We start from the raw sequence: 13,747 nt of genomic DNA, 5'->3' as shown, positions 1-13,747 counted from the left end.
TGTAACAGGACCAGACCCCCAGGAGCAGCTGTGACACCCCCTGGTGGTCATATGTCTCCTACCTGGCTCAATCTCTAAGATACCTTCCCTTGATTCCTCACCTGTCAAAGCCTTCTTCTTATTAAAAGATTAAAAAAGGAAGGCTGCACATGGGTCTCACAATGAGCCCAAGTCAATTCCCACCAGCAGATCCCCTCTCTCTCTGACTCCACTGATCACACCACTCTCTCCGATTAAGTGGGCCCTCCTGCATGAGGGACTGGTGCCTCCTGAATCTGGGGGAGCACCCGCAGAAGCCGCCGACAGCTGCGGCCCTGTCAGGGGGGCAGCAGCCCTACCGACAGCACCGGTGTCTGCCGTCAGGGGACACCTGCCCCATCAGCGGGGCACGTGCACCCCCTAACAGTTGCCTATGCTCTTCTGGCCCATATGTGCCCCCAAGGCAGCCATTACGTTATGGGTTAATCAAAGTCTCTGTACCTCCTCTACAGCTGTGCTCATGCCTCACAGATATCACTGTACCAACATTCCCTTGTTGGGACCTCAGCCTTCCCAGCCTCCACCCCTTTTCTCTAGCTGAGCCTTCTAACCTGGGCCTACTGTACTGGATCTGGCTTCTAGGCACCAGCTTTTATCTTGATTACCTTGGTTCTGGGTCCCCTGGCCCTGTCTTCACCCTGCTCTGGGCACTGAGATTGCTTTGACTCTATCTGAGACCCCTGGTCCTACTTCAGACCTGCTCTGGCTCCAAGCTCTGCCCCTCCCTGGACTCTGGGGCCTCTGGCCCCAGACTCCACCTTGAGGCTGACTCCTGTCAGGGCTCAAGGCAGTCACATGCCCCTTGGGTGCTAATGAGACCTCCAAACTACCTCTTAGTTCCTCCACAAACCACCAGTTAAAAACTCAGGAAGAAGCCCTCTGCCTATAACACCACTTTCCAATTAGGTCTGAGGCCCAGCCCTAGCTCCTTGGCTGCATCGCTCAGCTCCCTGCTACCCTGAGCCCTATTTCTCTACAAGACATCCCCATTCTACTTGAAGCATTCCCAGGGTAGTTCAGGCATCAGCCAGGAGCTTCTCTGTAGCTCTCCTGCCCTGTAGCTCATCACTCAGCAGCTCCCAGAGCCAGACTGAATGTTCTGGTTCAGACCCTGGGTTCATATGGCTGGCAGCCACGTTACAGTTTGGTCCAACATTTTTGTCAGGCATGTCCAATTAGCCACACACCATCCTTGAATACCACTCCAATGCCCTTCCCTGTCTGATCTGCTGCACTGCTTTCTACTCCAGGTCTTGTTCTCCTTGCTCAATTTACTGCTCCACCTTATGTTCCCTGCCCTGTTCTCTGTCCAATCTGTTGCTGTGATTTCTGCTCCCTGTTCTATCCACTACTGTGCTATCTGCCCCCTCCTTGATCTGCTGCATGCCATAAGTGGTATGTGCACCACAGTTTGGCCACCTCTGTACTAATATAATTAACGATAGGGTTACAAGACATTAGCCCTGGATAATACACACTGTGATAAGCCCTGTGATAAGACACAAGCACAACTTCTATATATAACATCCCCCAGGCCTAGTGCAGCATTCCTAAAGCTTCCAGTTTTTCTTGTACAAAGATCGGAATAATTCAATTTATATGTACCTAGAAAACAGCAACATGTATACCAAATTACCTTAATTCTTGGTACTCCTGTCATGATCATGTACATTCTGGATTCTCTGGAACCATCCTTAACAATCCAGTGTAAGAACCAACTTTAGCTGCTACCTCTGTCAGGGGCCCTTAAAGCATAACCTGCCCAGCCCCATCCAGTCTAAGAACTTCATGGGCACATCTAGATGAATGTCCACATGTGGTTTGAAGACAAATAGCAGCATTACATAACTGTGCTACAAACAGATGCCTACAGCTGTTTTGGCTGGATGTAGACTTTCTATTCCAAGGGCTAAAAGATGTTGCCCAGCTTGTCTAGGAATTGTGGAAGACACTGCTCATAATGTTTTAGAATGTTCTTTATATAATGACATAAGGAGAAAGTATTTATCACTGTTCTTGCAGAAATTGATATACTTTTCAAACAGAGAGAAATTAATCTGGCTCTTTCAGCAAACATGCATATTTAGTAAACTGTCTTGCAATTTTTGCTTATAAGGCTGAAGCGATCAGACTTAAACAGTCTTTATTGTTGATCTGATTGATACATGTTATCACTATATTTGATTTTACTGTGTCAATTGTGGACCTATGTACAATATTTTTATTGATTCATGATCTGATTTATCACTATATTTATACTTTAACCATTTATATTATATTTATACTTGAGTATGTTCATTCTAGGAGTAGGACTAATGTTTTTATAATGGTTGGCTTTATTTTATTATGATATTTGTATTTTTGTTATATTTGTTTAAATTTATTTATATTATGGTTGTATGTTTGTCATGTTGTTTTCAGGAGCAAGGCTTTTAGCCAGAATCCTTAATAATAAGTTGAAGTGAAGCAAGCTCAAAATTTTATTTCAAAATTTCTTTCTTTCATAGTGCTGCTGATACTTTTCTCTGGGGAAAGCCCATGCAAACATGCTCTGGTGTGTGGCAAGTTAACCCGGGTGGGGTAAAGAAGGCTGGGGCCAGCACCTGGGGTGGCCCCAGCAGACTTCCTAGGGGCCCTGGGGTCCTCCCAGGGTTCCAGCAGTGATGATCCAGTTTTGAGTGGCACATGCTGCTGCCACAAGCACCGCTCTGCTTTTTTCTAGCTTGGGCTTTTTTGACACTGGGATCAAATCCCAGCACCACGAGGAATGCCTGCATGTGTGGTGTCCAGTGCCGCAGCAGATGGGTCTGTGGCACGCCTACCAGTCTGGACATGCCCCCGTGAGTTCAAGGTCAGTTTTCAGTCATATCTGCTTTGGCCAATGCTTTAGCAAAGCCTTACAGGAGTTGAATACGCACTGATCAATGCTTGTAATAATGAATACTCCAGTAAGGCCTATACTCCCATTTGGCTTTATGAACCTCCCAAAAGCAGGTCTTTCCTGACAACAGTTGCATGGATTATTCAGTCTATGCTGAGAGGCACAGTGCCATTTCAGGAATGAAAGTATATTATGGATAGTTTTATTACAAATTCCTTTTTTTAACACTATCAAAGAAATCAAAGCTGTGCATCTGACACGCACTTCCGAGCATAATACAAGCTTAGATGTTTTGCTTCTCTGTATTTTAAGGGGAAAAAAATATTAGTGATCTTGGTATGTAGAACACCACTTTGAGAGAGAGAAACATTTGAATCTTCAGACAATGCTGAAGTAGTATCACAGAGCACCTCAAAGAGCTAGTAAAAGATATAGAGCTTTTCTACACCAGGGATCCAAACCAACTCCTAGTATGGAGAGAGAATCCATTGGAGCTGGATCCATCCTGAGTTCAGATCTGCTATCAGATATGAGTATACTGTCATGTATCTTAGTCCCACTTCTGGCATGCAGGTATTTAAACCATCTCCTAGTTATTACTTTGGTTCATAGTTTCTGTTGCAAGATACGGACCAAATGGTACCTTGAAACAATACTGTACTTCCAGATCAGGTAGGAAGACCTGTCCCAAGCATACTGTCAGTTTGGTCAAATTAACACTTCTGTCTTGTTTTCAGCAGAGGTCCAGGACACACATTTAAAATGGGACTGTTATACACATGTGCGTGCACACGTGCACACACACGCACAAATCCTATCATGCTCCATTTGGTCTGTAGAGAAAGGATTTCAACCAGTTTGTTCATTAATAATAAATCTACCCTAAATCTGCTAAAATACTGGACTAAAATATTACATATGCTATTTGCAAGTGTATCTTGTGTCCCCCTGCTGGCTGCACAATGTCAGCACTGCATGCCCTTCACTCCAGGGTTTCAACATTCAAATGTGTATACACATGGCTCTGAGTAAGTTTTTCTACCAGAACAAGCCTCAAACAATTCTCCCAGAGAGTATGAATATGTGTATGCAGCTTCAATCTAATACAGATTTACCATATTTATGCATTTTAGAAGTTAGTTATTTTTACAATTGAATTGTCTGTTTGACTTTATTTGCTATAACTGAAAATGGAGAGCAAATTACCATAGGACATTGCAATTTTTATTCCAGAACAAAAAGCTAATCACATTATGGGCTTGTTCAAATCTGACAGATTAGCACCCCTTTCATACCACTGGGCCTTAATAACAGACAAAATAATTGTATTTCTCTATATGTACAACCATTGAGAGAAATTAGGTCTGCTTTACCTCCCTACCTCTGACCATGTCCAAATGTGCAGGGGCACGCACTTGCAGCGGCACAAATTTGTGCCACAACACATGCCTTTGCACATGCACTTTGGTGAGCAACAAATTGTCACACTTGAAGCAAACTTCCCTTGCCCCATGCCTCCCAGTTCCCTGAGTGCTGAGGGGGCACACATGAAATAGTAGATGCTCTGACCAACAGCCAGAGCATCTCCCTGGAGGACCAAGTTCCCACGCACACTATTGTAGCATGCACTACAATAGTGTACACCGCAATGCTTTTTTTCTTGGGCTTTTTATTTTTTTTGCTACTGGGAAATCCCGGTAGCAAATTTTGCCTATGTGCTTCGAATTTGCAGCAAGAGGTACATGCTAATGTTCTGGGTGTGCAGTTTGTGGTACCGCAAAGAGGCTTACAGTACTACAAACTGCATGTGCCTGTGTGTCTGGATGCAGCCTCTCAGGGCAAACAAGTTTTCAGCCTTTCCCAAGACAACATCCCTGCACTCAACCCCATCCCACCCACTGTACTATTTGAATGCAATTCTCCTCGTCCTGTTGCAATTTGTGTCTTTGTAGATATTCCCCTACCACTTTGGAACTTAGGAACTGTGAAACAGTACTATCCTATTCTTTACTTATTATTGTTGGCACTGGATTTATGACCCAGATATCTTGTTCTGGGTGGAAGCAAACCCTTACCAACTATGACCTCTCCATTCGATAACAGGCAAATTCTGTTGATACACAGTGATAGCAGATAAGAATAATGCAAACAATTCCATATCTACCAGTCCTAGAGCTGACATCAGAGGGAAGGTACATCTGGCCAGTACACAAGCTTTACCCTGAGGTTCTCTCTTGAATGTCAGATGTCAGCAACCTGGAGGTCAGAGGATGAGGCCCACCCCTCACAAATGGGGTGGGTGAGATGGGTTGGTGGTGTGCCCTCTGTCAATTGTGGCCTCGGGTTCCCCTCTTGGGGACCCTTTGCTGTTCTGAAATCCCTTCTTTTGTATCTTTTTCCCTCTGTGATGACACTTTATCCTTGGGCATCATTGATTGATCTTCCTGTGGTTGTTATACTGCCCATGTTCTGTTTCATAGTTTCATAGTTATATGATGGGGAATCCCTACTTGAGAGCATGGAGGCGGAAAGGGATCTTGGTGTCATTATTGACTCCAAGATGAACATGGGCCGACAATGCGAGGTCATGGTTGGCAGGGCTAACCGGACCTTGTCGTGCATCCACAGGTGCATCTCGAGTAGAGCCAGGGAGGTGATCCTCCCCCTCTATGCCATGCTGGTCAGGCCGCAGCTGGAGTATTGTGTCCAGTTCTGTGCGCCCCATTTCAGGAGGGATGTGGACAACATGGAGAGGGTCCAGAGGAGGGCCACTCGCATGATCCAGGGACAACAGGGCAGACCCTACAGTGAGAGACTGCGGGACCTGAACCTATTCAGCCTCCACAAGAGAAGGCTGAGGGGGAACCTGGTGACCATCTATAAACTCACTAGGGGGAACCAGAAGGGTTTGGGGGAGACGCTGTTTCCCCTAGCCCCCGCTGGCATAACAAGGAGTAATGGGCACAAGTTGATGGAGAGGAGGTACAGATTGGACATCCGAAAAAACTACTTCACAGTTAGGGCGGCTAGGAGCTGGAACCAACTTCCAAGGGAGGTGGTGCTGGCCCCTACCCTGGGGATCTTTAAGAAGAGGCTGGATCCCTACCTGGCTGGACTCATTTGAGTCCCGTTTTTGTTTTTAGGGTTTTTTGTTGTTCTCCCGCCCTGGCGGGGGGTCAGGCTAGAAGATCTATTAGGTCCCTTCCGACCCTAAAACTATGAAACTATGAACTATGAAACTATGACTCCCAGCCCAGAGCACTCAAGCCATCAATCTCCCAGTAGCCCCTTCATGTAAATTGGATAACCAGGACTTCCTGATGCCTGTCAGACTGAGAGTAGAAAATATTCAGAGCACTGGGTTGGATTTTCAAAACAAAATAAAAGCAAACAAAAATAACACAAGCCAGAAAAAATATGGCGAACATGCCTGTAACAGGGAATCACTAGAAAGCAGACCCGCCCCTTTAAGGCCAAAACTTTATGGACCTGGAGTACTGGTGTGGAAGGGGTTAAAGACTGGTCCTGGCCCACTAGTCAGCTGACCAGAAGGGGCAGGACTATAAGAACCCGGGGCAGAACAACAGAAGGGGGGGGAGAGCAGCCGAAGGGGAAGGAGTGCCTCCAAGAGCTCCACAGAGAAGCTTGGGTGAGCGGCCCAAAGGCGGGAACTACAAAGCTGTGGAGAGACGGCAGCCGCACCACAAGGACTGTAACCAACAGTTGGGAGTCGAAGCATGAAGCCTGCGAATGTAAGCTGACCGGCTACTTTGCTTGATCATAGTGACTAGTGGCAATTATTATTTTTTCCTTTTCGATTATTGACTAACACTGGTGGCTTGGGTGAGGCTATTAGGGGATGGAGGAGGCCTCATAGGGGACCCACGGTAGCGTGAGGACCCGGCCCCAGAGAGGGGGCAGCGAGAGAAGCCCCAGAGAGGCGGGGCAGAGAAGGTGCAGTGTGAGACAGGGCTGCGGAGAGCCCGAGGACCAGGGGGCCAAGTTGTAACAAGGTCCGACACCATAAAAGGCTAGAGCCTCAGAGTCAAACCCTGTTTGGTGGGTTTTGGACGGGAAGGCCAAGCTAGAGAAATACAGGGGTTAGGGCCATGCAGGTGAAAGACCCCAACATACAAAATACAACAGGCAGTCTCCCGCTCGCAAGAACATCAACAATAATTTCCATCAAGACATGGCAGGTGAGTATAGGGCGGGACATAAGAGCTCCAAATCATATTCCAAGGGCACTCTGCGTAAGGCGCAGATGACCAGAAAGATGGTGCTGGGGAGGGCGACTTGTTACAATGCCCCACAACATATTTTTTTTTAGTGTTATGTAAATGAAAAACAACTGCATGGATATTTGGCTAAGACTTACTAAAAGCTTACATTGAAAGTGAAGCCACACTTAAAAAGTCTTATAACCCAAAACAGAATATTTTGGCAAGTTATGAGAATTATAATGGAAAAGCTTTCACACTTTAACTGTATTAAAAGCTCTCATGATCTTATTGCAAGTCAACTGATCTTTCATGTTGCAATTTAAAGCCTGAGATCCTGCAGAAATATACTTTTTTATTAGAGTTTCAATAATTCAAAAAAGGAAGTTTTTAGCCTTCATTGTTTTGGAGGAAATCTTGAAAAAATGACCTTATTGCTGTCTAAAAGCCTCAAAAACAAATGACAAAGGAAATGAATCCCATATTTATTATTTTATCATAACGTCATGATTGTAAGCTTAACTCAAAATTTTCAACTCTGAGTTATGATTCTTGAACATTTGTCAATACTGCCTTATAGTTTCTGCAACCAGTAACTAACCTTTAGTTCTTCTAGGTCAGGCCTCTCCATGCTCACTACAGCTGCTAATAGCTGGTCTTCCAAACCATCTCGAGTTACAGTAAAATTGATGAGGGTACACTGTGCTTGCATCTCAGGTTGGTAATGGGGATTTGCTAGCTTTGTGTGGAGGATGAGACGGAAATTGGGGTTATACTCACATTCCTTATCTCCAATTTTAAGATACCTGAAATAGAAACAACAGGAGTAACTGTTCATGTGATTTCCAAAAGTGGTTTAGCCCAATTACTAATGCCATTTCAAGTATTAGATTATATACGTCCAATACATACCCTATTTGATTCTAAGATAAGGGTTTTTCCCCCCATTTACTGTGGTGAAAAGAACCCTCATTTGGAATCTAGTATGAGGCCGGTGTGTTGGGGGGAGGGGATGGGGGGGGCTGGCAGCTGCTGAAACTCCAGTTCTGGCCCCAGCCCTGGGTCAGGGTTGGAATCACAGCTGCTGTCTGCCACCCTGCTGCCTCTGTGTTGCCTACCTCTCCCCTGCAGCAGCCTCAGGGTCCCTTTGCCCCCCTGACCTCACACACCCCTTCCTGCCACCCCTTTCTTCCCCCAACTCACCCTTGCTCTGCCTGGAACACATAGCATCACCCCAACCTGGCCCCATAGCAGAAGTACCAGCACCTACCACCATGTTCTGAGGGGTTGTTTGCTACATCCCCTTTTATTGAATTCTAGATCTTCCCCTGTTTTCAGTTAATTGATCAGACTGCCTGGCAGAGGAGCAGGGGTTAGATGTCCAAAGTGTGATAGAAAAGTTACATATTTCATATCTATGTTATACATTGAATAACTACAAACACTAATTCAACTGTAGTCATTTCATTTAAAAAATCACTGGCCAGTTATCACACACACATCCATGCTGATGTACTCTTATTTCACAACTTTAGTATGTATACAGGTTAGTGGTCTCCCCATTGTTAAACCTTCCTTCAAATCTTCCTGTTTTCCTAGAAGATATATCATTTAACTTATCATTTACCAGGTATGATCTGTAAGGATTTTGAAACCTCCCTGCTCATTTCTTTGTACAGCCCAAATTACCATCCTATAGATCTTGTTAAACTAAGGAATGAGTACATTAAGGTGTTAAACTAAGGAGAGGCAAAGGGGGAAGGAGATGGGTTAGAAGCTGAAGCCTTGTCAAGCCAAGGTTTATTAAAGTTTTAGCACAACAGTGTCAGAGGCATAGGGCCTCTCGTCTATCCAACAGGTCTTATCAGTACTGTGAAATGCATATTTCCCAATCTCTACTGAAAATACCCTTCTTGGTGCATTCCAGGATCACATTTGTCTTTTTTAAGACCACATCACAATTACAACTCATAGTCATCTTGCAACTGACAAGTATACCCAGGTCCTTCTCTTCATAGAATGCTGGGCTGTTTCAAAACAAAGAACTTATATTTGAGATTGTCTAAAATTCTGAACCTTCCCAAAAGCAGGTTTTTTCTAGAACTTTGGGGTTTCTCAAATATCTAATTTTTACAATTATTTTCTTTAAAACTATTTTGCCACATTTACCCAAATCCAAGACTACCTTGAATTTAAGATACCCCTCACCCTCCCAAAATTACTTCTATACATGAAAAAATTATAAATGTATTATAATTTTCCATGTTTGGAATTTAATTATTGGGGAATCATCTTAAATTTGTCCCCAACACTGCAGTAGGAAAAGCAATGGTAGCAGGACAGGTAGTGAGGGTGCAGGCAGTAGAGCAGGCAGTGAGCAGGTATGTAGCTTGCCCGCTGCTTTATGGGGGAGCCCCAGAGGTGCTCCCCTCATCTCCTGGAACTTGATGGGCATAGGAATAGCTACAGGGAGTGGATGTATATGGTGCTCGCAATGAAGAGCCAGTTTCTCCTTCCTTTGTGCACCTTCTCCCCACCTGACCTTTTCTCCCACCTGCCCTTGCCATGCCCTTCCCAGAAGTAGGCACTGGGAAGATAAACCCCTTCCCCCTTCTGCTGTTCCTGGCTGAACCAAGCACATTGGGCAGCTGTTTCCTGTAGTCCAGCTGGAGCAATGCAGGAGCAGCTCTGGGGCTTCCCTGGGCTTATTTGCTGGCAACAATGGCAGAGATATGGGAAAGGGGATGGTTTCCTCTTCCTCTACCTGCTCCCTGGTTAGTAGGGACCATGGGGGTAGCAGCAGAGAGCAGACACAGGAAGGGGGGGATGTGCCTACTGCTGCCACTGTTTCCAGTTGAGATTGGCACCCTGAGCAGTCACAGTGCATAGATGGAGCAGGGCAAAAGCAGCTTTAGAGCTCCCCCTGGGATGCCTGGGTCAGCCATGGACAGCAGCGGCATTGGGTGCTCCTCCCTTCCTATGCCTGTTCCTTGCCCAGAGTTTCAGATGCACAGAGAGGCACCATAGGGCATATCCGCATGAGAAGGAACATGCATTCCCCATGGATAATTAGGAGCAGCATATATTTGTGCTCTTGCTAGTTGTCCCTGGGGAGTGACCCTGCATGCATGCTCTGGTGCATGGCAAGTTGCCTTGGGTGGGGTAGAGAAGGCTGGGGCAGAAACTGGGCTGGCCTCAGCAGTCTTACCTGGGGTCCTGGGTGCTTCCTGGGGCTCCAGCAGTGGCGATCCAGGTGCACAGAGCTTGGCTGGCAGCTGGAGTATGGCTCTGGCTGACCAGGCTCCTGTTTTGGATGGTGCACTCTGCTGCCATGTGCGCCACCCTGCTTTTTTCTAGCATGGGTTTTTTTGACATTGGTATCTGTCAGTGTCAAAACCCCCCCGCCCACCACCACCATATTGCAAATTAGCAGCGTGGCAAACACCTGCATGAGTGGTGTGCACATGCACACTCATCTAGACGTGCCTATGGAGTACTGAGCTTGGGCAGAAACAGTAATGGTAAAAGGGGGGGTGCAACCACACAGCTACATTCTGTACCCCCACTCTTTTCCTCACTGAGAACAATTATAGGCCCTTTGTAATTGTTTCTTTAAACTGGGCACGTCTGTCTACACAATATGCCATAATGCACAGTAGCCTATTCTACTGCACAGTAATGCGTCAAGGCAAAACCTATGCTAATGCACTAATGCACAGTAGAATTAGTCTACTGCACATTAAGCATCACAAAGAACCATTCACCTTTGCCATTAAGCATTAGCGTGGGCTAATGTTCCTTTATGTAGTACCTCATATTAAAGGGTGCCTATACACGAACAGTAAGGCTGCTCCGATGTACTGGAATTCCAGCGCATTGACTCAATTATTTGAATCTGCTGAAATGTGGCAATTGGGAGTGAATTAGGAATCAAGATAACTAGATAGGGGTATAAACCAGATTCAGAGAGAGCAAGCAGAGTCCAGAGATAAGCCAGGTCAGGAAACAGGTCAAGTTACCAGAGGTGCAATTTAAAGTCATGAAAGCCCTGTTACCCAGATGCTTCCTGTTCCTCTCCCTGGGCTTGTATAAGGGAAGTGGATCAGGTAACAAGAGTCAGCCATTCAGGTATCAGGGAATAGGTGGACACTTGGACACTAAGAAAGGCTTTAGGCATACTTCATTTTGTCTTTGGGTGTGTACACAACTTCAGGCAGCTTATCAGGGAGGCGCTCTAATTCATAGCACTTTAAAAAAAGTGCCACAAGTTAGAGCTTTATTGAACCCAACAGGTGATTGCCTCTTGAGCAGGGGATGCTTGGAGCCTGCCTGCACTGACCCTCACCAGTGGTGCACATGCACCAGCAGCCTCCCAGGAAACTGCTGGACTGTCCTTGTCCTAATCCCACCCCCTTGCCAGCTGGTAATTAGCAGGAGGTGGGGAAAGAGGGATCGAACCCCTGTACTGTGCATGCCCCCCCACTACCGCTGCTGGAGTCTTAGGGGGTGCCAGACCATACCTTCACAGTAGGAAGGGCTCCCCCCCACACACCCACTGCCCCAGTTCTAGGCTCAGCAGCAACAAGACTGTTGCTATCAAGATGTTTGCATGGGGAGGAGGAATAGAGCCCCAAACTTGTGGGCCAGGTCCAGCTGCCCCCAAGACCCCAGCTGGGGGTAGCTGGGTGGGGGGTGGGGCACATACCACAGAGGAAGCTCCCTTCTCTCACCTTGCCTCCCTTCCACACTGCTCATGGAGGAGACAGAAGTTTTCTGTCTCCTGTCAGTGACAGCCCCAGGGGTGGGGCTAGGCTGGGCTGGTACTCACTAGTTCAGCCTGCAAAGCTGTATAGATGTGGGCAGAATTGCCCCAAATTAACCCTTGCAACAAGGCACTCTGCCTTAAAACAGCCCATCTGATATTTCAACAGATGAGGGTTACATTTTTGCATGCTTAATCATTTTAAAAGCAGTCATGAAAGGTTTTTACATTAAAGCTGTACAGAAATTCTGGGGCTCATCACACACAAAACAATATTTGCAAATGCCCTTTGGGAAGAGCAGCAGGCTGGTGGATTGAGATCAATGGCTGTGCTGATGAGGCTAAGGTCTGGGGTTCAAGGCTGTAAGACTGTCACAAAGCAGAAAAACAGTTTAAACTGAAGGACAATTTTGGCACAAGAAGCCATGGAAATAAACTAGCCATAAATAAATTTGAACTACAATTTGCTAAAGTCAGAGACGCAAAGTTCTGGAGTAGCCTTCCAATATGAATGGTATTATGTATGTGAGGGAAACGCAAACTACATAGGACTAGAAGCAAAACACAAGATCCAGTTTTGTTTTGTTTTTGGCTAGCTGTATTAACATTGTTTTTATGGAAGGAAAATAAAGAATAGAACATGATATTTTCACAGTCACACAAAAAGACCATGACAAAATCCAGACATTTTGGGTCCCTATTCAGCACTTTGACCACATCTTCAACATGCCTATCACCTTCAAATCACCTTATGTACATTAGGTTCAAGATTAGGATCAGTCCACAGTGCTAGAGTAGGTTTATAAAAAAAGGTCCCTTTCTCCAAAAATCCAAGAACTACCCAAGAACCAGGTTCAACCTAGACCAATAGAGATTTTTAGTGATCTATTTTCACTTTTTTCCCCAAGAAGCTTTAGGAAAATTAAGAGAAAGGCCAGATATGGACATAGAAAGGTGCCTCATTCAGTGTTCTGGATTCTTACCTTCCTTTCTTGATTGTTTCTTGACCAAGCAAGGGGCCCAAAACTGGATCTACAGATTCCTCCAAATTTTCAATCAAAACAACTTCACCTGCAGCAAGGGCTCGTTCCATAATATCCAAATACCTAGTGGAGATAGCTTTGGTATAGTAATGGCATACAGCAGACAACAGCATCAAGAAACATGAGCCCACACAAGACACTAAGAAAAGGTACAGCACATAACTACAGGTGTGAAAACATGACAAAAGGCAGGATCTGAGCCTCCAACATCCCATGTGAGTTTCCTGACTGTGAGGCTATAGAATCCCTCCTACTGGGGCTTTCTACATATACACATACAAGTATATATTATGTATATATGTATGTATGAATGTATACACACACACACACACAGATAGATAGATAGATAGATAGACTTTTGACTTTTAAGAGGCGTTTATTCCAGGGAGGGTGACAAATCGGGGTCAGTAAAGAGTATGTACAGGTTGGCCCGAACACCTGGGCCTCACAGCCTGCAAGGCCTGCCCGTACACTCTAGACTAAAAAAAAAACCATAACGAGCCAAAAGTCTATTTACATTTCTGCCAGCAGGGACACCCATTGGGGGCCTCAGGGCTCGACCCGCGTGAAGCAAAGTCCAAGGCCTCGGCCCGCTGGACGCATCGCCGCAGCTTGAGCAGCTGGGGGTGTTACAGGGCGAGGAGCAGGCACCCCGCCTCGACTTGGCAGAGCACCCCCTCGAGGGCCCAGCGTTCCTCGAAGGTGGGCACTGTCCGCCGCAGGACCGCATGCTCAAACTCGAGCGAGAGGCGGGCCCGCACCAGCAGGCGGAAGAGCTGCAGGGCCTGGGGCATCCCGGCCC

General features: G+C 46.0%; 1 protein-coding gene across 1 annotated transcript in view; it reads right to left on the bottom strand.

Moving 5' to 3' along the window:
• DNAH9 (dynein axonemal heavy chain 9) overlaps window positions 1–13,747 on the bottom strand; it is a 524,795-nt gene that overhangs the window by 143,709 nt on the left and 367,339 nt on the right. Inside the window, exon 54 of the mRNA XM_025202178.1 lies at window positions 7,742–7,946. Coding sequence (XP_025057963.1) covers window positions 7,742–7,946 — 205 coding nt within the window. The remainder of the gene's footprint in view (window positions 1–7,741; window positions 7,947–13,747) is intronic.

The sequence above is a fragment of the Alligator sinensis genome, unplaced genomic scaffold (assembly GCF_000455745.1).
Source record: "Alligator sinensis unplaced genomic scaffold, ASM45574v1 scaffold77_2, whole genome shotgun sequence".
Lineage (NCBI taxonomy): Eukaryota > Metazoa > Chordata > Crocodylia > Alligatoridae > Alligator > Alligator sinensis.
The sequence above is the reverse complement of the archived record's forward strand: the minus strand, read 5'-3'. Positions and strand labels throughout refer to the sequence as shown.